The sequence below is a fragment of the Dipodomys merriami genome, unplaced genomic scaffold (assembly GCF_024711535.1).
Source record: "Dipodomys merriami isolate MVZ:Mamm:240054 unplaced genomic scaffold, mDipMer1.0.p SCAF_3, whole genome shotgun sequence".
In the NCBI taxonomy this organism is placed as follows: Eukaryota; Metazoa; Chordata; class Mammalia; order Rodentia; family Heteromyidae; genus Dipodomys; species Dipodomys merriami.
Window position 1 is genome coordinate 101,007,618 of NW_027204492.1, and position 19,999 is coordinate 101,027,616.

General features: G+C 38.7%; 2 protein-coding genes across 4 annotated transcripts in view; one reads left to right on the forward strand and one right to left on the reverse strand.

Moving 5' to 3' along the window:
* The first annotated feature begins 338 nt into the window (after positions 1-338).
* Tab3 (TGF-beta activated kinase 1 (MAP3K7) binding protein 3) overlaps positions 339-19,999 on the forward strand; it is a 56,528-nt gene continuing 36,867 nt past the window's right edge. Inside the window, exon 1 of one of the 3 annotated variants that reach the window (XM_070040675.1) lies at positions 339-499. The gene's annotated coding sequence lies outside the window, so the exon portion shown is untranslated. Of the gene's footprint in view, positions 500-15,760; positions 15,859-19,515; positions 19,531-19,999 lie in introns of those variants that run through there. The other 2 variants (XM_070040676.1, XM_070040677.1) reach the window with 2 other exon arrangements.
* LOC138839926 (uncharacterized) lies at positions 575-877 on the reverse strand. Its single transcript, XM_070039398.1, has one exon. The coding sequence runs from the start codon at positions 875-877 to the stop codon at positions 575-577; it is 303 nt and encodes a 100-aa protein (XP_069895499.1).

Genomic DNA, 19,999 nt, shown 5'->3' on the forward strand with positions numbered 1-19,999 from the left:
GGCGCAATAATCTTCCCTGGTAACTGGTACTGCCCATTTCCGATATGAGGGAGCGTCCGTTCAGGATAATTTATCACCTTTTCTGTGTGTGTGTGTGTGGGGGGGGGCAGAGGCGCCCTTCTGTTCCTGTGGGGGAAGCCTCGCGAGATTGCCTACAGCCGTCCCCAGCGCCGCCATCTTTGTGCCTGGCGAGCGACGGCGTCCGACGGAAGCCCTGAAGCTGGAGGTTCACTTGCCAAGCTCTCACCGAGACCGGATCCAGGAAATACGAGGCGGGCCTCGGTGGGAGGGACGCATCGAGGGAGGAGGGAGTGAAGTGAAGTGAAGGGGGCGGCGGCGGCGGCGGTGGCGGCGACGGCGGCTTACACCGGATCTGGGCTTCGCGCGGCGTGCACCCGAGGGGGGTCGGGCGGGGAAGCTACACCGGCCCGGACCCCCCCGCGGGAGCAGACGGCGGGCGTGAGGGCGAGGCGGCGGCCAGGGGAGCCGCGACCGCCGGGTGAGTGTCTGGGAGGAGGCCCGGCACCTGCCCGGGCCAGGGCGTCGGGTGTGCCCAGGGGTCGTTCTAGTCATCCTATGCCCAGGACGGTGGGCGTGTGCAACTGCAGGTGTCGGGGGGGGGGGGCTTGGCTGGGCCTCGAACTGTAGCCTCCACCAGGAACTGCGGGGCTGCAGGAGGTCTGCGCAGGGCCTGACGCGTCCGCGCGCGTCCCGGACGCCCCGAACGGCACCGGGAGGCCGAGGGGTGAGGGAGTGGCCGCGGCGCGCTGCCTGGGTGCGGGGTGCGGGGTGTGTGAGTGGAGGGGCGCGGTGGTTTGATTGACGTTCGCTTCCAGGGCAGAGGCGATGGTGCCCTTCTTTGCGGGTTCCGAGACATTGAGAAGAGTGTACCTGTGGACAGACTTCACGCCTCAGCAAGGTGTTTTGGGATGACTAGCAGCGCTAAGGTTGACTGGGTTGTGGATGTTCACACTTGGTGAAAGGGGAGTAGTAATAATAGTAATACTGGTTGTAGATGAGGTGTACAAATAATTGTTGGCAGGTGTTGAGTACGAGGAGAAAAAAGAAACAAACAATGTCTACATTCATTTAAAGGAGATTCCATTAAAGGAGCTATAAGGTCCGGGAAGGAGAATTTAGACTTAGTTCCAGTTGAAGTTCTGTAAGTTTAATACCTTATGGGTCTGTTCCTAGAGTGTATAAAAGCGGGATTTGGGGCGTGGGCTGTGTTAGAGAACAAGGTGTAAAAAGCTTGAATAAAGCTCACTTTATACAAGTAAGGTGCATTTTTAAAAAGCCATAAGTTGTACTGTTTGATATGTTAAAATATAAAGCATTTCTGTCGTTACTGAAACAAATATTTCAACTCTTTAAGAAAATTCGCTACTTTGGGTCTAGACAAGACTTTTCGGTTTGGTTTGTTCTTCAGTGATATTTATCACACAATAATCTTGGCATAATTCTCCTTATGGTTTATAGAACAGGAATGAAAAGGATAAAAGAACAATTTGACCAAAGAGGTTCTGTTGCAGGCTTATTCATTTTGGAAGGCTAACTTTTTGCTTTCCCTTAGGAATGATCTGCAGTGGTACACAAGACCGTGTAAGAAATAGTTTGATCAAGAAAGGGTTTTGTGATGAGAGTAATTAATTCAGTGTTAAATTACAAAACACCTCATCCCCCATGGTAAGTTTTCTGCTGGTGTTTTTTTATGAGCACTGGAACAATGCAAGCATCTACATATAGATAATTTTAAATCAGTGTGTGATAGGAACTTTTAGAGCTTTAGATTCTCCCTCCCCCACTCCCATTGGCTTAAAACTCAAGAGACTTAGACTTCAGCAAAGGTAAATATTAAATATGTGAGTTCCATCTTTACATCTGATGGAAAGTAATCTATGTTCAATTACCCTGAAAATTTTTTATGTTTATTTGACACATTCTTCTCCTTAATTATAAACCACACTGTACAGTTTGTGTTGGACTGAATTGAGCTACCATTGAGTATATCCAGACACTGGGGTTGTAGGCAATGTATATTTCAATTTAATCCTTATAGTTACCCTGTGCTAAAGATAATGTCCCTGTTGCAGAGATAAAGACAATAACCTCTGGTATTCCTCTGTAGTTGACATAGTTGGGGAGGTCATATACCTGGTACATTGCAGATCTAGGATTTAAACACGTGTTGTTTAGTTCTAAAGCATGTGTTCTTTTTCAACATTTTGCATACATTTATATGCTGACTGATACAAATTTTATGAAAATGAGAATTTGTGTGATAAGGAAACTTTATAGTTCTGTTGATCTTGAAAGTTTTCAGCGTCCTTGCCTCAAGATAATCTCAAGGCTTTTCTTTTCTTTTTAGATGTGTCCATTTTCTAGCCAGGGGTATCATTTGAACAGATTTCTAATCTCTGTTTAAAGATTCTTAATAGTCTGTAACTGTTTCAGTACCTAAAAAACGTTGCCTCATTTTAATAGTATTTAAAATTACATTGCCAAAGTAAAATATGAGCTATATAGGAATTTGAGTTAGCTTAATGGGAGCTGGGAGTTATACACGAACACATACATCCCTGCCTTCTCCAGTACTGGATAGATCACCCTGTTTTTCTCCTCTTTAATTCAGTACAAAGGTTTGGGGCTTAGGTCATGGTTTTCAGAAAATACAGCAGCTGCTATGAGAATCGGCAGAATCTTTTAACAAGGCTAGGAATTGCCAGACTTCAGAGATTCTAAGGCAGCATCGGAATTGTTGGTGAAGTGGCCAGGAATGTTTTTCAGAGTGAGGGTGGAGTGTCACTTTGTCTCTCAGTGGTGTCTGCTGTTGCTTTTCTGATGTGCTGTTGTGCCTGCCATACTGACCCTTATCTCTGGTTAAAGAGAGAGACCTCACATCTGAGTAGAGTTCAACTGGAAGAACCCCATAGAGATCAGAGGGGAAAACCCATGATACCTAAGTGGTGTTTATGCTCCATTTGGTCGAGTTTACTTATGAAACTATCTTTGACCAGAAATTCTAGAAAAAAATGGTTATTGTGCAATTTGGAGTTTGTTGCCCCATTTTTGAAGAAGTAAATTGTTTGAGTTTTTGGTGAAATAGCTATGTCTTATAGAAAAGGAAAAAAGAATTCTTGTGTTACTCAGTACATACGTCATTAACATGTGTGTCTGTGTGTAGTGTGGAATATGAGGCTGTTTTAAGTAATAACTTGGAGACCTGGCAATCTTTGGGATGAATGAGTAAGTTCTTAATTACAGTTATACTCTCAAGAAAGGGTTAAATATACTTTACTTGTGAAGGTAATTATTCATAATATTTGGGCTATTAGGGCGAAAAACTTGACAAATGATAATGTAACTGAGTGCTTACCAAGTAAATGAAGAAGCCTTTCTGAATTGATTTTTATTGCCACTATATAAAAGACACCAGGAAATTGTCTTGGATATAGTTAGAAGTTTATTTTCATATAGTCTGCAAAATAAATCTTAGATTATTACTTTGGCCACAGACATTTGTCTAAATGTGAAGTGGACTTGATGAACTACTTGGAACTGTCAAATGGAATCTTAAATATTTGACATTTATTATAGTTCAGTTCATTTACAGATCTGTTATTTGCTCCCCTCTCTAATATCACACTTCCTTCCTTGCTTCAAAATCTGTATGCCTGTTTTCCTTCCTCTCTGTAGCTGTTCCTGCGATGACCTGGACCTCCCCCCCCCCCCAATTCTCAGTTGACACTGAAGTCTTTACTGGGTGAATTGTGACAAAAAGGCCTCCAACACTTCCCTAAGTTCATTCCCCTTTAAATTCCTGTGCTCTAGCAAGTCAGTGGGGAAGAGTATACGGCCTCATTCTTTCTTGTAAAGGGGAATGAGCATAACCTGAGGGAGGACTCCTCTTCTTCCCGTTTTTTTTGGGGTGTCTTTCTGGGGCTTGAACAAAGGGCCTGGGAACTGTCCCTGAGCATTTTTCACTCAAGGCTAGAACATTTCCACTTGAGCCACAGCTCTACTTAGGACTTTTGGGTAGGTTTTTGTTTTGTTTTGTTTTGAGGCAAGAGTATCACAAAATTTCCTACCCAGGCTGGCTTTTGATCCAAGATCTTCAGATCTCAGCCTCCCAAGTAGCTGGTGTGAGTCACCAATCGCTCATACCCAGCGTTCAATTCCTACTCATCACATTTTTGTGTTTGTGCCAGTCCTGGGGCTTGAACTCAATGACTGAGTGAGGTCCCTGATGGTTTTTGCTCAAGGCTGGGGCTCTACCACTTGAGCCACTGCTCCACTTCTGGCTTTTTTGGTGCTTAATTGGAGATGAGTCTCATGGGATTTCCTGCCCAGGCTGGCTTGGAACCACAATCCCCATATCTCAGCCTCCTGAATAGATGGAATTACAGACATGAGCCAACTGCACCCTGACCTTTTCCCTCTTTTTAAGTATGAAAGAGGAACTGTTGTAAAAGCTGGTGTAGTTGGAGCAGGCCCTTTTCCTTATCCTCTTCACAGGCCCTCTACCAATCCCTCATACTCCCACCTCTCCTTATGGCTGTTATCCCGTCTTCCATCTTACTCTCCAAAGTAGGTCTTGCCTTCCTGCTCCAGATCCTTTCCCACCCAAGCTCTGCCTTTCTCCCCAATTCATACCTTTACTTCTGCTGTGCCATAATCTGGAAGGCTGAGGATCCTAAGGAAGCTCAGACTCCCAGTTAGGAAGGAAGATTTCTTTATTCTACTCCTAGGACACAGTGGAGCAAGGTAGGTGTTTTTATCCTAAGTTGGAATGCTAAATGTGTTTTTGGATAGAAATATTGCCCACACAAGGTTTGGCATTTTGTTATACTTCTATACCCTTATGTTTAGGCTTTTGTGGGCTGGCTTGCAGAAACCAAGATCTGAAGTTCAAATAGATGATTTAAAAAATCAACTTGTGCTCTTGAAGTGGTTGGAGGTTGCCTGCTTTTCATAACAAGTAGCATAGCTTTAGCTAATGAAATTAAGTTTGCCATGTTGATCATGTGGCTCTTCTAGGAAATAAGCAGTAGGCTTTTTGGATTGTCAATGAGGAATTTTTAAAATTTAAGCAGATGTTTTGAAATAAAAATTAATGTTTACTTCATCTCAACTTAATCTTTGTTGTTAAAGAAGATCTTACAGTGCTATTGAAAGAACAAAATTTTAATTTGTCCTAAAAGGAATATCTAGTTCCCACTGTTTCCTGATGTTTTGAAATTTTTCAAAGGGTTGGCCCTCTTGTAGTTATTTTACCCTAGTTTACTTGGTGGTAAAGATGGACAATGTGTTTTACCTGAAATTTTTAAAATAAAGTTTTATTAGTCTGCTCAGTAACATTGTTAACCATTGTTTGTGGTGCTCAAACAGTTGAGAGATTTCAGAGTGATAAAAGCAAAGCTAAGTACACTTAAATGTGTTCTTCATAAATGTATTTAATCTTAGTTTAGAAATATTCCTTATAAAAGCCAGATGAGCCTTTTGGGGGGCTCCAAACCACTCTAATTAAGAAATGAGTTTGAGTATGCATCCTATATTTATTTTAAGATTATGACTTCTTTATACCGAATATGGTGGTTAAAAACATGATCTTCGGGGGTAAAATGTTCAGATGGTCAGATCTTCTGACACTAACTCTGCATTCTTGGGCAAATTGCTTAATCTCTGACCTATTTCCTCATTTTTGAAATGGGGATAATGTGGTATTTACCTCATGTGAGGATTAAATGAACCAGAAGATGTTTTGTATTTAAAACTTGCATAGCAGTTGTAAAAAGTACTTCTTGATATTATTATTGACATTGTCTTGCTCATTACTGCTGTTTCTGCTTTTTACCTCCTGAGCTGCTAACCTTTTCTGGTCTGGGAGTGGAGTAACTGTGAAAGATATATTTGCTCTTTGGTAATAATTTTTTTTAAAGTAAATCTTCTTGAGAGGGATAGGGAAAATGGTATAATGACTGCTAGATCCATCCACAATTGGCCACAGTACAGGGAATCCATAGAATATTAAGCTATTTTTTCCGGTAGCATCATTTCTATCATGTTAAGTATAAAGAATTATGGCTCTTTGATGTATGAGGAAAACTGGATTGAGTAACTGCAGTGCCTTTATTAAAATTTAATGATCTTGGCATCCATAAGGCTAAAGTCTATGTAGAAGGAGGCACAATTTTTAAATGCTCTATAAAGATTTTTTTGTTTTCTTTTGAAATCAGCACCATTTTTCCCACAGAAAAAAAAATGTTGCATATGGTGTTCACATTCCCAGACCAGCCCAACGTATCTGAATTTGAATACTGATAACACTATAAAAACTAACTTTTATGTATAACAGTGTCTCAGCAAGAACATGTACCAAGCACATCAGATATGAATGCAGTCTTGTAGACTTTATGACCAAGTGGGTTCTCTTTCTGGCCCAAATAAGAACTCCTTATACGTTGGGAAGAGCACTTTGTTATTTGGAGGAGGCTAAGGATAGGATAAATAGCCTGGTATGGTCTCTAAAATGCAGTATTTCCTTCCTGTATCTACTGCGAAGCTTGGTGGACTATCCACCCAGGGTGCCTGCCTTCATATCTCTGTTCCATTATGTATGAAACTTCTCATCTGTAAATGTATTACTCTCTGTACAGAGTACTTGGAAAGATTAATACTTTCTTCTTCTTCTTCTTTTTTTTTTTTTTTGCCAGTCCTGGGACCTGAACTCTGGGCCTGGGCACTATCCCTCAGCTCTTCAGCTCAAGGCTAGCACTCTACCACTTGAGCCACAGTGCCACTTCCAGCTTTTTCTGCTTATGTGGTGCTAAGGAATCAAACCCAGGGCCTCATGCATACTAGGCAAGCGCTCTACCACTGAGCCACTTCCCCAGCCCCAGATTAATACTTTTGATCTGTGAGTACACAAAAAATACTATTTATTTATGCTTTTTAATCTTTACTATTTTTCTTTGTTTTTGTGTTTGTCCTAGGGCTGGGTGCTATCCTTGAGCTTTTTTTGGTTCAAGACTAGTGCTCTACCACTTTGAACCATAGCTCCACTTCTGGCTTTTTGATGGTGAATTGGCGATCACAAACTACTGAGTATATAGGATTACAGGTGTGAGCCTCTGGTACCTGGCTTTTTATTATTTTTGAACCTCAAGAATACCCTTCTCTACTTGGCCATCTACCTCTGTTCTACCTTATATAGGTTGAACCTTACATGCAAAAATTTGTTACACCTTCGAGAGGATTCTTCTCTTCACTTTCCATTGAGGGATAGTTTCTGACTTTCATTTCATTATTCTCATTTTGAGCTTGATTTTTTTTATAAGGTTGGACTAGTAGCATTTAATTAGTCCTTTCTTGTTGTACCCTCCCTTGAGGCCTTAGGCAAAAAGATATTTTTAAGAGATACATTGGCTTGGCTGGCCGCTGGTGGCTCACTTAAGCCTGCTAGCTACTCAGGGGCCTGAGATCTGAGGATCATGGTTCAAAGCCAGCCTGGGCAAGGAAAATACCTGAGACTCTTATCTCCAATTAACCACCAGAAAACAGGAAGTTGCCCTTTGGCTCAAATGGTACAGTGTTAGCCTTGAGCTGAAGAGCTGAGGGACAGCACCCAGCCCCACAACCAACAGGCACACAAAAAGAGAGAGATACATTGTTACTTGAAAGTAAATACTGATCAGACTTTTTTTCAGCTATCTTGAGTTATAAATTTCCCAACTTTGGGCAGTTTTTGCCTTTTTAAATAAAATCCCTCTCTCCCCCTCTCCCTCCCCCTCTCCCTCCCTCCCTCCCTCCCTCCCTCCTTCCCTCCCTCCCTTCCTCCCTTCCTTCCTTCTTTCCTTTTTTTTTTTTTTTTTTTTTGTCGGTCATCAGGCTTGAACTCTGGACCAGGGTGCTGTCCCTGAGCTCTTCAGCTCAAGGCCAGTTCTCCTCTACCACTTGAGCCACAGTGCCACTTCTGGTTTTCTGCTGTCACGGACTTTCCTGCTTGGGCTGACTTTGAACCATGTTCCTCAGATCTCAGCCTCCTGAGTAGCTAGGATTACAGGTGTGAGTTACTGGTGCCTGGCTACCTTCCATTTTTGGTGCAGGTACTAGAGAGAGCTTGAACTCGAGGCCTTCTGCTCTTGCTTGGCTTTTTCATTTAAAGCTGCTATTGTAACACTTGAGCCACACCTCTTTCCAGATAAGCTTTTTACTTAGTGATAATTTTAGACTCACAATAAAGTTGCAAAGATAGTACAAATATTCCATGTACTCCTCACCCCCAACTGGTACATATATAAAAACTAAGACTATTGTTAGTGCTATCTGAACTGCAGTTTTATTGCTTTTCTCACGTAGTCCTTTTTTTCTGTTTCAAGATACTATGTTGTATTTTGGTCCTGAGTATATCTGTCTTTTTCCCTTCTTCCTTTTCTCTCTCCTTCTCCCCTCTCCCTACTCTTTCTCTCTCTTTTACCACTACAGACACTAGAACTCAGAGCCTCCGCTTGCTTGTCTTGCTTACTCCTGGCTGACATTCAATTATTTGAGCCATGCCTGCAGCCCAGGTGTTGAATAACTTTTAAGTGTTTGTATTTATATTATTGAGACCTTCAGGTCTTCACTGAACAAATTTCCATGGTTCGAAAGCAATTTTCTGATTTATTTTCAATTTTATACAGGTCCTCAAAGGTATTTTCTGTACAGCTGGCAAGGGCAAAGATTCATTTTTTTATAGTCTAAAATAAAGGGAGAAGAAAATAGCAATTTAAAAAAATGAAGGGAGAGTCTTTTGGGGACTTATTTTATATACTGTTCACTTTTGATGCATCTGGCTCCAAAGTAATGTCATTCTCTTAAAAAAATTAAGCAGATTTCTTATTCTTGGATATAAAAGTAAATTGGGCCAGGTGCAGGTGGCTCATACCCATAATCTTAGGTACTCAGAAGGCTGAAACCTGAGGACTGTGGTTCAAAGCCTGCCCCGGCAGGAAAGTCTTTTGAGACTCTGATCTCAAATTAACTACCAGAAAAGTTGGAAATGGAGCCATGACCCAAGTGGTAGAGCACTAGCCTTGAGCAAAAAACAGAAACAAAAATACAAACAAAAAACAATTCAAGGACAGTACTTCAGGGCCCTGAATTCAAGCCCTGGAATAGCCATCAACAAAAAGTAAATTGGAGAATTTAGTTGTTTTGGATTTATAATTATGACCAAATTAATAAGTGTTAAGCTACTATAATAATTTAATGTACGTTAGAACATGTATTTGTTAACATGAGCATCTAGAAAATTCTTGGTTTCAATTTGAGTTCATGATTGATTTCCAAAGTCTATTTTCTGGAATACCATATGCCGTATGTGCAGGTACTGTTGTTATTGCAAATTACCATACATGTCAAAGTCATCATTTACTGTGAACAGAGAGTTATCTGCTAGGCTGCACATCATGAACTTTACTTTTAGAAAGTCTTATCTTTTTCTGCCACAGAAATAACTTGGCTATTAGTCATAGATGCCAAAGAAATTACTTTTGAGTTGTTTGGATAAAAATGTTTCAGTTTAATATGGCATATATTGGTGGACCCTGCTGGAGAACAAAATCTCTTGGTAGGTGGAAATCTAGAACTTAGAAAATTGGGACAGGCGAAAACAAACTTTACAACTTTGGTGGGGGGGGAGGAGGGTTGGGTGGGGGGGTAAGGGGAGGATAGGATGGGAATGGGAAACAAAGGAGGAGGCTACAATGCTTGATAAGAAATGGACTCATTATCTTGCCCATGTAATTGTAACCCCACTGTACAGTATTTTCACAATAAAAAAAGAAAATTGGGACAGGTAAACATAATTAAATAACTTAAATTGTTTATACTTAGAATAAAACTATTAACTTAGACAAATTATTCAATGTCAAAACATCTTGGTTTAATTGTCAAATTAAGAGGTTTAATTAAGTACATCAATCAAATGATTAGTAATGGCTAAGATTTACAATCCTTTTTTTTTTGCCATTCCTGGGCCTTGCACTCTTGGTCTGGGCACTGTCTCTAAGCTCCTTTTGCTCCTTTTGCTAGCACTCTACCATTTGAGTTACAGCACTACTTCCAGCTTTTTCTGTGATTTAATTGGAGGTGTCTCATGGACTTTCCTGCTGGGCTGACTTTGAACTGTGATCCTCAGATCTCAGCCTCCTGAGATTATGGGTGTGACCCACCAGCACTTGGCTTTAAAATCTTTCCTGTCTAACAAAAACCTACAAGGTGAAATTTCTTGTCTTATATCTTTATGAGTCAATACCTGTCTCTAAGTCTAGACTTGAGTCAAATAATTTCAAACCAAAACTGCTGTAATTTATTTTGGCTATTTTGACATTTCTATGAATTTTTAGTAATTAGCATATTGCTTTTAAACTATTGGCTATTTAATTTTTGTGTTTTGACCTGAGGTAATGAATATTAAAGGTTTTGCTCTCATATTCCCTAAATAATTTTGAAAGATATACTCCTTTACATACAAAGAACAAAAAAACCTTTACTGAACCTTAACATGCAGAAGGTACCCATTTTAATAGTGAATAACTCAAATGAATATTTTTGCTCAATTTTGCTCAAAGCTAGTCACAGCACCACTTCTGGCTTTTTCTGTGGTACTGTGGAATTGAACCCAGGGCTTCATGCATGCTTGGCAAGCACTCTAACACTAAGCCACATTCTCAGCCCCAACTCAAATGAATTTTCATCAAGTAAACACATTTGTGTACCAGCTCCCAGACCAAGAAATTAAAACATCATTTGCAACTTCGAAGTCCTGCTTATCACATTCTACCTTCAACCATTTTTCTGATTTTTTTAACACCGCAGATTACTTTTGTCCACTTTGTCTTGTAGTTTATGTAAGTGGAATCGTATTGTTTGGGCTCTTTTGAGCAAATTTGAACATGAGATGTATCTGATTTATGTCTTGCTGGAGACTATTCATTATCATTACTGTGTACTATTCCATTACGTGAATATATCACCCTGTGTGTGTGTGTGCATGCGCGCATGTGCATTGTTAATATTATTGAAATAGCTCTCAATGTTTGGAAAAGGTCTTTGTGGATTTGTCTAGGAAATCTTTGTGCAATTCAAGACTTTTCAGTGATTCTTATAGTGTTCAGAGGAGGAATAACAACTGGTTTGTTGAAATGTGAGCATTTAATACATTTTAAGTTTCTCAAATGTTAATATATAAATAAAACATTAATTGTATATATCTCAGAGTGTGTATATTTGTAACTAAATCTAGGTAGAGGCTTGTGTTTTTAAAATGATTTTGGACAGAATTCCTTGAAAAAAGGTGTCATATAAATCCTTGTCTTTTTTGAATTGCTAATTTACAGGGGTTGGGTTTTTTTTTTTTTTTTACTATATGCTGGAAATGAGTGTTAGTTGCAAATATATTCTCTCATTGGGTGGTATGGTTTTACATTTTTATTTGTTGTTTTATAAACACACATTTTAATGCAGTTGATATTTTATTTTTTTTCTTTATTTACTTGTTGATAGTCCTGGCACTTGAACTAAGGGCCTGGGCACTGTCCCTGAGCTGCTTTTTTCTGAAGGCTAGCTTTCTACCACTTGAGCCACAATGCTACTTCCAGCTTTTTCTGTTTATGTAGTACTGAGGAATTGAACTCAGGGCTTCATGCATGCCAGACAATCACTCTATCACTAAGTCATATTCCTAGCCTTGATATTTTATTTTATGCTTAAACTAGACATCAGACAGTTAATACTTTTTCTGTCCCATGGTTTTACGTATATTTTTGCTCATCTAGAAGCTATATGATTTTGGCTTTCACATAGATACAACATTGAGCTGAAACTGGTGTGTGTGTGTATGTTTGTGTGTGTGTGTGTGTGTGTGTGTGTGTGCATGTGTGTGTGCATGTGTGTGGCTCATGAGGTAGAGGACAATGCTCTGTTTTTTTCTCCATATGGATAGCTAATGGTCCCAGCATGTGTCTTCGCTATTGTGAAGGATCAAATGTTCGTATGTGTTATGGTTCTGTTTCCCTACATGCTGTTTTCTTCCAGTGGCCTATTTGTCTCTTTTCCTGATAGCACTTTGTCTTGTTTATCATACCTTTGTAATAAGTCTCAATAGTTAGTAGAACAAGTTCTTCTACTTTATTGTTCTTTGAGAACATCTTGGCTATCCTCAGTCCTTTACACATTTATATGAACTTCAGTATCATCTTATCATTTTCCACATTCACATTCATAAAAAAATCTGTTGATTTGATTGGAATTGTATGGAATCTAGAAAAATTTCGGGAGAATTGACATCTTTGTAATATTATTTTCTATTTCTTTTTGTGTGTATGTGTGTGTGTGTGTGCTGCTGGTCCTGGGACTTGAACTTGGGGCCTGGGCATTGTCCCTGAGTTTTTTGTTATTATTATTATTATTATTATTATTATTATTTTGCTCAAGGCTAGTACTCTACCACTTGAGCCATAGCTCCACTTCTGGATTTTTGGGTGTTAGATTGGAGATAAGGGTCTGATGACTCTTGGTATTTATTTTTACAATTTCTTACTGGTGTTCATTTTCTTTTTTTTTTTTTTTTTTTGGGTTCGGTTGTGGGGCCTGAACTCTGGGCCTGGGCGCTGTCCCTCAGCTCTTCAGCTCAAGGCTAGTGCTCTACCACTTAAGCCACAGCGCCACTTCTGACTTTTTTCTTTTTGCTTATGTGATGCTGAGGAATCGAACCCAGGGCCTCATGCATGCAAGGCAAGCACTCTACCACTGAGCTACCTTCCCAGCCCTAGCGCTACTTCCGGCTTTTTTCTTTTTCTTTTTGCTTATGTGGTGCCGAGGAATCGAACCCAGGGCCTCAGGCATGCAAGGCAAGCACTCTACCACTGAGCCACCTTCCCAGCCGGTGTTCATCTTCTTAACTAGAAATAAAGAACATTTTCTTTTCAAGTTGATATACTTTCATTTAATTCTTGTTTCACTGTGCTTAGTACTTTGATATAATTTTAATGGAAGTAATATTAGTGGACACCATTGTTCCTTTCTCAAAGGAAAATGTTCAGCATTTCTGCATTAAACATGTTTGTTTTAATATTTAGTATGCAATTAAGGAGGTTTCATTCTATTCTTATTTTTCTAAAAACTTATATTGTGAGTGGATATTAGACTCCATCAGATGCTTTTCGATGGCTTGTACCCATAATCTTAGCTACTCAAGAGGCTGAATTCTGAGGATCAAGGTTTGAAGCCAGCCCAAGCAGGAAAGTTCATGAGAGTCTTATCTCTAGTTAACTGTCAAAAAAACCCAGAAATGACTTTAGACATTCACACACAATCAGACTAAAGGGGCATACCTTCAGGGAAAGAACACAAAGATGTAACTTCTCTGAATACTTAAAATAGTATCTATTGAAACAAACCCAGGAAATAGAAACATTTTTTTCTGTTGTTGTTGTTGATGATGATAGTGTTTTTGTTTTGTTTTTTTCCTTCCTCTTCTTGGGGGGGGCCTGTACAAGGAGAACACCAAAAGTGTGTGTGTGTGGAGGGGGAATGAACAATTGCAATCATGCTGTGTGGAATATACTGTGTGGAAAATGACCTAAGTAACTTGTGGGCAGGGTTAGGAGGAGGAAACTAGGGGAAAGTAAAGGAAGGGGTGACATTGTTCAGAAAGAGAAATGCACTCATTACCTGACTAATGAAATGGTAACTCCTCTGTACAACATGTTAATAGTAACAATGAAATTATGTTTAAAATGCCAGAAGTGGATCTGTGGCTCAAGAAATAATGTACCATCCTTGAGCAAAAAAAAAAAAAGCTCAGGGAGAGAGCTCAGGCCCTGAGTTCAAGCCCCATGACTGACGGACACACACGCACGTGCACTTGTGCACACATGTACACACGTAGTTTTGTCATCTAATCAAAATATATTGGTTAATTTCCTTTTGTGAAATGAGCTTTGTAACTCAGGTTAGTAAATACTACATTTTTCTATCATTTTACTTCTTAGGAATTTTGGATCTTTGTTCATGAGTGAAATTGGTCTCTAATTTTGTATCTTTGTCAGGGTACCTTATAAAATGAGCTAAGGCGTATTTTTGTTTTTTACTCTTTGAGAGAGTTCATGTTAAAATTGGTTTTATTCCATTTCATATATGATAGAATTTTGTAGTAAAGCCATGCAGGCATGTAGGCCTACAGTTTTCTTTGTGGGAAACTTACAAAATTAGTCTTTTAAGTGAATAATAGTATTTACCAGGCTTATTTGTACTTACTACTATTTTGGTAAATTATATTTCTTGAAAAAGTTTGTTTCATCTGATTTTTTAAATGTACTGTCGTTAAGTACACAAAAAGTTCTAAAGATTTCTGATGCTGTAGTCAATCTACACAGATTTCCCGTGTCTCTGTAATGACCCCCTCTCTCATTTCATGATATAGTGTTATTGTTTCATTCTTTGCATTTTAATTAGATCTGTGTGCTTGTTTTGGAGTAGTAGACGAAAGTGTACATGCTGTCACTTTATTTCACATCACATCTGGAAGCACATACTTAGACAATTCAGTTGGACAACCCAGACTTTTACCTAGTGCTTTCTACTATAAGTTGCTTTCAGTATGTAAATTAGTTATTTGATTAAAAGTTTCAAAATTGCAATTGTTAAAAAGTTGTCACTTCTGTCATTCTTAGTTAAAATTTGTCCCTACAAAAAATCTTTTCCTCATTTACTAGTGTCTGCTTAACCTTAACTATCTTTGTCAGTTCTTGAGTTATTGAAGTCCTTAATTGGGAAACTGAAGACTTTACTTCTTCAAGATTCTTTGTATTGTGTCTCTAAGACTTATACTAAAGTAATTTTCTTTCTTCTTGGGCAAGTTAAAGTCATTCCCAAATGGTGGATTAGAGTTTCATGGGTTAGGGTGTAGAAAATATCACCAGTCTTGAGTGAGTAGTTCTTATTCTACTGAGGAGACATAACGTAACTGAGAAAAAAGCCATGAAGAAAAGACTTTTGCTGTTAAGGTGTGGTGCTTACAAAGTCCTGTACTTCACCAGAGACTAAATCAGTCACTGTATGGAATCATTTAAATTTAAAGACCTCCAGCTCTAAAAGGGTTCCAGAACAGTTTTGTAACCAAATTAATTTTTAATGACTACTTTATCTTGGGAAGCTGCTGGGACCCCTGATGGTTTGTTTCTTGCTTGCTTTCTCTGAAGCCCTAATTCCAGCAAAGCTAGTACCTCTGCCAGATGGAAGCTCTTCCCCTAGGCACTAGAGGTGACTAAGGGGAGGGAGGAGTATGGTATGGTTCAGGTACTTTCTTTTGTCATTGATTAAACAAATTTAATTCACTGAAATATCAGATAAATGACTGCTTACATTTTCATGACATTTTTTTGTGGATCCTGGGGCTTGAATTCAGGGCCTGGGCACTGTCCTTGAGCTTTTTTATTCAAGGGCAATGCTCAACCACTTGAACCACAGCTCTACTTCCAGCATTTTTTGGTGTTTAATTGGAGATAACAGTCTCACAGGCTTCCTGCTGGGGCTGGCTTCAAAACACCATGCTCAAATCTCAGCCTCCTGAGTACCTAGGATTGCAGGAATGAACCAGCAGCTTCTAGTTCATCATGACATTTTACTTATAAACTTAGATCACTTACTAACTCACTTTAATTAAAAAAAAACTTTCACTGTTTAGTCTTGCCTCTCTGATCTTTCATTTTTTTAGGACAGTGTTTTCTGCTTTTTCTTCAAGTTTTCCATCGTGAATGATGTCGAATTGTATAAGGTATCTTAATTGAAATATTACCAGTTGAAAAATTGGAGGTAAGTAGTATGTATCTCTTTTGAAAATGCATCTTTATTGTTACTAATATGTTCATGTTTACATACCTCCCTCTGTATAATCTCTTCCCCTTTGTGCATTCCAAAGTAGGGATAGCTGGGCATTGTGGCATGTGCCTAATTACTTATAATTGTTTGGGAAACTGAATTGGGAGGGTCACTTCAGGCTGCAAGTTGAAATATTATCACAAAACAAAATTTTATAAAAAATTGAACAGCAGTGATTAAATATAAAAGATGTCCGTGTGATTTCATGTATTTAGATTTAGGTCTTAAATCAAGGCCCTAAGCAGTTACTATTAGCTGTGTAGCATTGAAGGGGTACAAATTCTTTGAACAATTGGTCTTAGATAATTCACCAGCAAATGATTCCAAATAAAAGGGATTAATTCTGTCTAGGACCCACTGGTTAGAACTTAACTTTGGAAGATCTTCCCTAAGTAATGCGTATTCTTTGCTAGTATGAGGTAGGAAGCCTTTTTTTTCCTGCCAACGGCCTTTTGCATATTTAAAACAAACCCTTCTTAGGTCACACAAAATTATCAGTATAGGCAGATGGCTGTAGGCAGCAGAGGAGAAGCACAAAAAACAGCACGTCCTGTCATATACCAAATAATTTCAAGCCCTTGAGATAGCCATTTCTCACACCTGAAAAACAAAATGCACTCTTGCAATCCAGCTTCACCACCATCCCTTCCATGAAGCTTTCCTCAGCTCTTCTTTTTGTCTTTATCTTAACTATTTTTCTGAAAACATAACCCTATTCTATTCAAACTGCCTCTGTGTTTCTCTCACTTTTTAAGGGCATGCATCTTCTTTATCTCTAAGCTCAGATTTTGTTAAATGAATGTCCAGTGGATTCAGAAATATGGCCTGGTTAGAATTTGTTAAATAAATCATTTTAAATAGTGTTTTGTGAGCTTTACCAAATGTTTCCACTACGATATTCTCACAGAACTTGAATTTTTAGGATGAGACTGAGCACCGTTTTTTAAAAAATCTTTTAGAAATGTTGGGAAATTTCTATATGTATGTGTGAGAATTACATGATACATGGAGGCTCTACTTAAGAGAAAGAAAGTCAAGAAAGTCACATAGAAATTCATAGAGTTAGCCTTTAATTTAAAAAAAAATTTTTTTTGCCGGTGGTGAGGCCTGAACTCTGGGCCTGGGCACTGTCCCTCAGCTCTTCAGCTCAAGGCTAGTGCTCTATCTTGAGCCACAGCACCACTTCTGGCTTTTTCTGCTTATATGGTGCTGAGGAATCGAACCCAAGGCCTCATGCGTACAAGGCAAGCACTCTACCACTGAGCCACCTTCCCAGCCCCCTTTAAAATTTTTATACTCAAAGATTTCTCAAGTAACTCCACTTTATCAATTGATCAAAAAGCTTCCATCTATTTGGGAAAAAAGTAAGCAGTAGGAGCTTGGAATGTGGTTTAGTGGTAGAATGCTTGCCTAGCACGCATGAAGCTCTGGGTTGGATGCCTCAGTACCACATAAACAGAAAAAGCCAGAAGTGGTGCGGTGGCTCAAGTGGTAGAGTGCTAGCCTTTAGCAAAAGAGCTCAGGGACATCACTCAGGCCCTGAGTTCAAGCCCTATGACTGACAAAAACAAAACAAAACAGAAGTAAGCAGGAAATGTAAGAAGTGTTTTCTTACATAAGCTAGAACACCTCACTATATTTTAAGCTAATATTTCTCAAAGCAGCCCACAGTAAGAAATATATCTATTCACAATCTAGTGCTTATTGACCTGAATTGTGTGTTTTTCAAATGATCCAATAAATAATATAATTCAGTAATCAGTTACAGCCTAGCAATTAAAAATCACTATTAAATAATATGATGTGGAGTCTGGCGCTGGTGGCTCATGCCACCAATCAGGAGGCTGAGATCTGAAGATCACAGTTTGAAGCCAGCCTGAGTAAAAAAAAGTCTGTGATACTCTTATCTCCAATATACTACTCAGAAAAAGCAAGAAGTGACGCTTGTCTCAAGTGGTAGAGTGATAGCGTTGAGCACAAAAAGGCCCAGGGACAGCACCCAGGCCCTGAGTTGAAGCCCCAGGACTGACAAGTGTGTGTGTGTGTGTGTGTGTGTGTGTGTGTGTGTGTGTGTGTGTGTGTGTGTGTGTGTGTGTGTGTGTGTGTGTGTGTGTGTGTGTGTGTGTGTGTGTGTGTGTGTGTGTGTGTGTGTGTGTGTGTGTGTGTGTGTGTGTGTGTGTGTGTGTGTGTGTGTGATGTCGAAATGATCTGCCTCTGACATAGGCCACTAGTAGGTTGTCCTATCTTTCTTTTTAATAATCTCATTTACAATTGACCCAACAAAGGCATTAGGACATCTTAACCAGGAAAAATTACATATCCATTTATCTTAGGGTCCTATAGTTGGTCATTTATTCTGAGTATTTAGCATTATGAAGCATTTAGTCAAGGAACATGTTTTAAAGTCACTCAAGATTTATATTGATAAAAACCTAGAGAATAAAAATGTCAGATTTTTTTTCATTTCAAGTGGTGAAAGTAGTAATAGACACACATTTAAGAAGAGCAGACAGTTAACATTATAGAAAAAGCTATTATGCATGGTGGATACTACTTCTTGCTCATACTTGTTCAATTTTAGATAATATTCAAGATAAAATGAGAACTTAACAAATAAGTATGGTAAAGTGCTGAAAACATAAATAGGGTATGTTATTTTAGCTCTACTGTTGTAAACTGAAGTTTACTCAGGAGGTTAATTAGAAACTTGTATGAATGATAGCTCTGTTATAACCCAACACTTGGTATAAAATGATGTTAATCTGGGTGATGGTGGCTCATGCCTATAATCCTAGCTACTCAGGAGGTTGAGATCTGAGGATTGTGGTTCAAAGCCAGCCTGGGCAGGAAAGTCTGTGCAACTCTTATCTCCAATAAACCACCAGAAAATCAGAAGTGGCTCTGTGGCTCAAGTGGTAGAGCATTATCCTTGAGCTGAAGAGATGAGGTACAGTGCCCAGGCCCAGAGTTCAAGCCCCATGACCGACAACAAATAAAAAAAATGATGACTTACTAGGTTTACTGGAAATGCCTGAATCTCTTATGATGGAAAGAGTAGACTCATCTGTAAAATAATGATTATTAGTCTCTATATACATTGCTCTTTGAGGAACAGAAACAGTTGTGCAATAGTCAGAATTTTTTAAAAGTTATATACTGTTGTAGCTGTATCATTTAAAATTAAATATCTGCACCACAGACTCCAGCTTAATCTTTTCTAAATAAAATGAGAGGTTCAGGATGGTTACTTACAAATATGTGTACCACAAAAGTCTTAATAAGCACTGGACTATGTTTTGTCTTTTTGAACTGTGGCTTTCTTCTGTGGAATAATGTAGAGTTTAATTACTATAAAAGGTATTTCTGATCTAAAAGAAAAGATGATTCAACTTGTGATGGTGTTTGGGAAAAGAGCCACTTGCTGTCAAAGTGTGGTCTAGCAGCTTATCTGCTGTTTTTGTCATTTCCCATATTGAGTTAAGAATTTAGCAAAAGGATAAATTTTTTTTATTTTGTCAGATTTCTAGACTACTGAAAAGAAGGTGCTTTCAGAGCTGGAGATGTGAATTCAAAATTCCTGTGCCAGGGTTCATAAACCATATTGAGGTATTTTCTGTAATTTAAGTAGACTTTATAACAGTTTCAGTTTTACAAAAAGTTGAGAAGATAGTATATACATGAGATCCAGTTTCTCGTATTAATAGTTTACATGATGCATTTGTTACAGTTAATCAGTATTGAGCCATTGTTATTAATTGAAATCCATATTTTATTCACATTTCTTTAGTTTATAAACATTTTAATGTATATTTTTTCTTTCAGAATTCTATTCAGGAAACCATATATTTGGCGGTCATGTCTCTTTATGCTCCTCTTGGTTATATGGTTTTTCAGACTTCCCTTGATTTTGAAGACCTTGACAGTTTTGAGAAATAATGATCAGATATTTTGTAGAATATCCTTCAGTGGGAGATTGTCAGATGGTTAGATTGTGGTTATAAACATTTTTAAAGGAAGATGATAAAGATAAAGTGCTATTTGACGTTCTAATTTTATTATATTCACAGTACATACT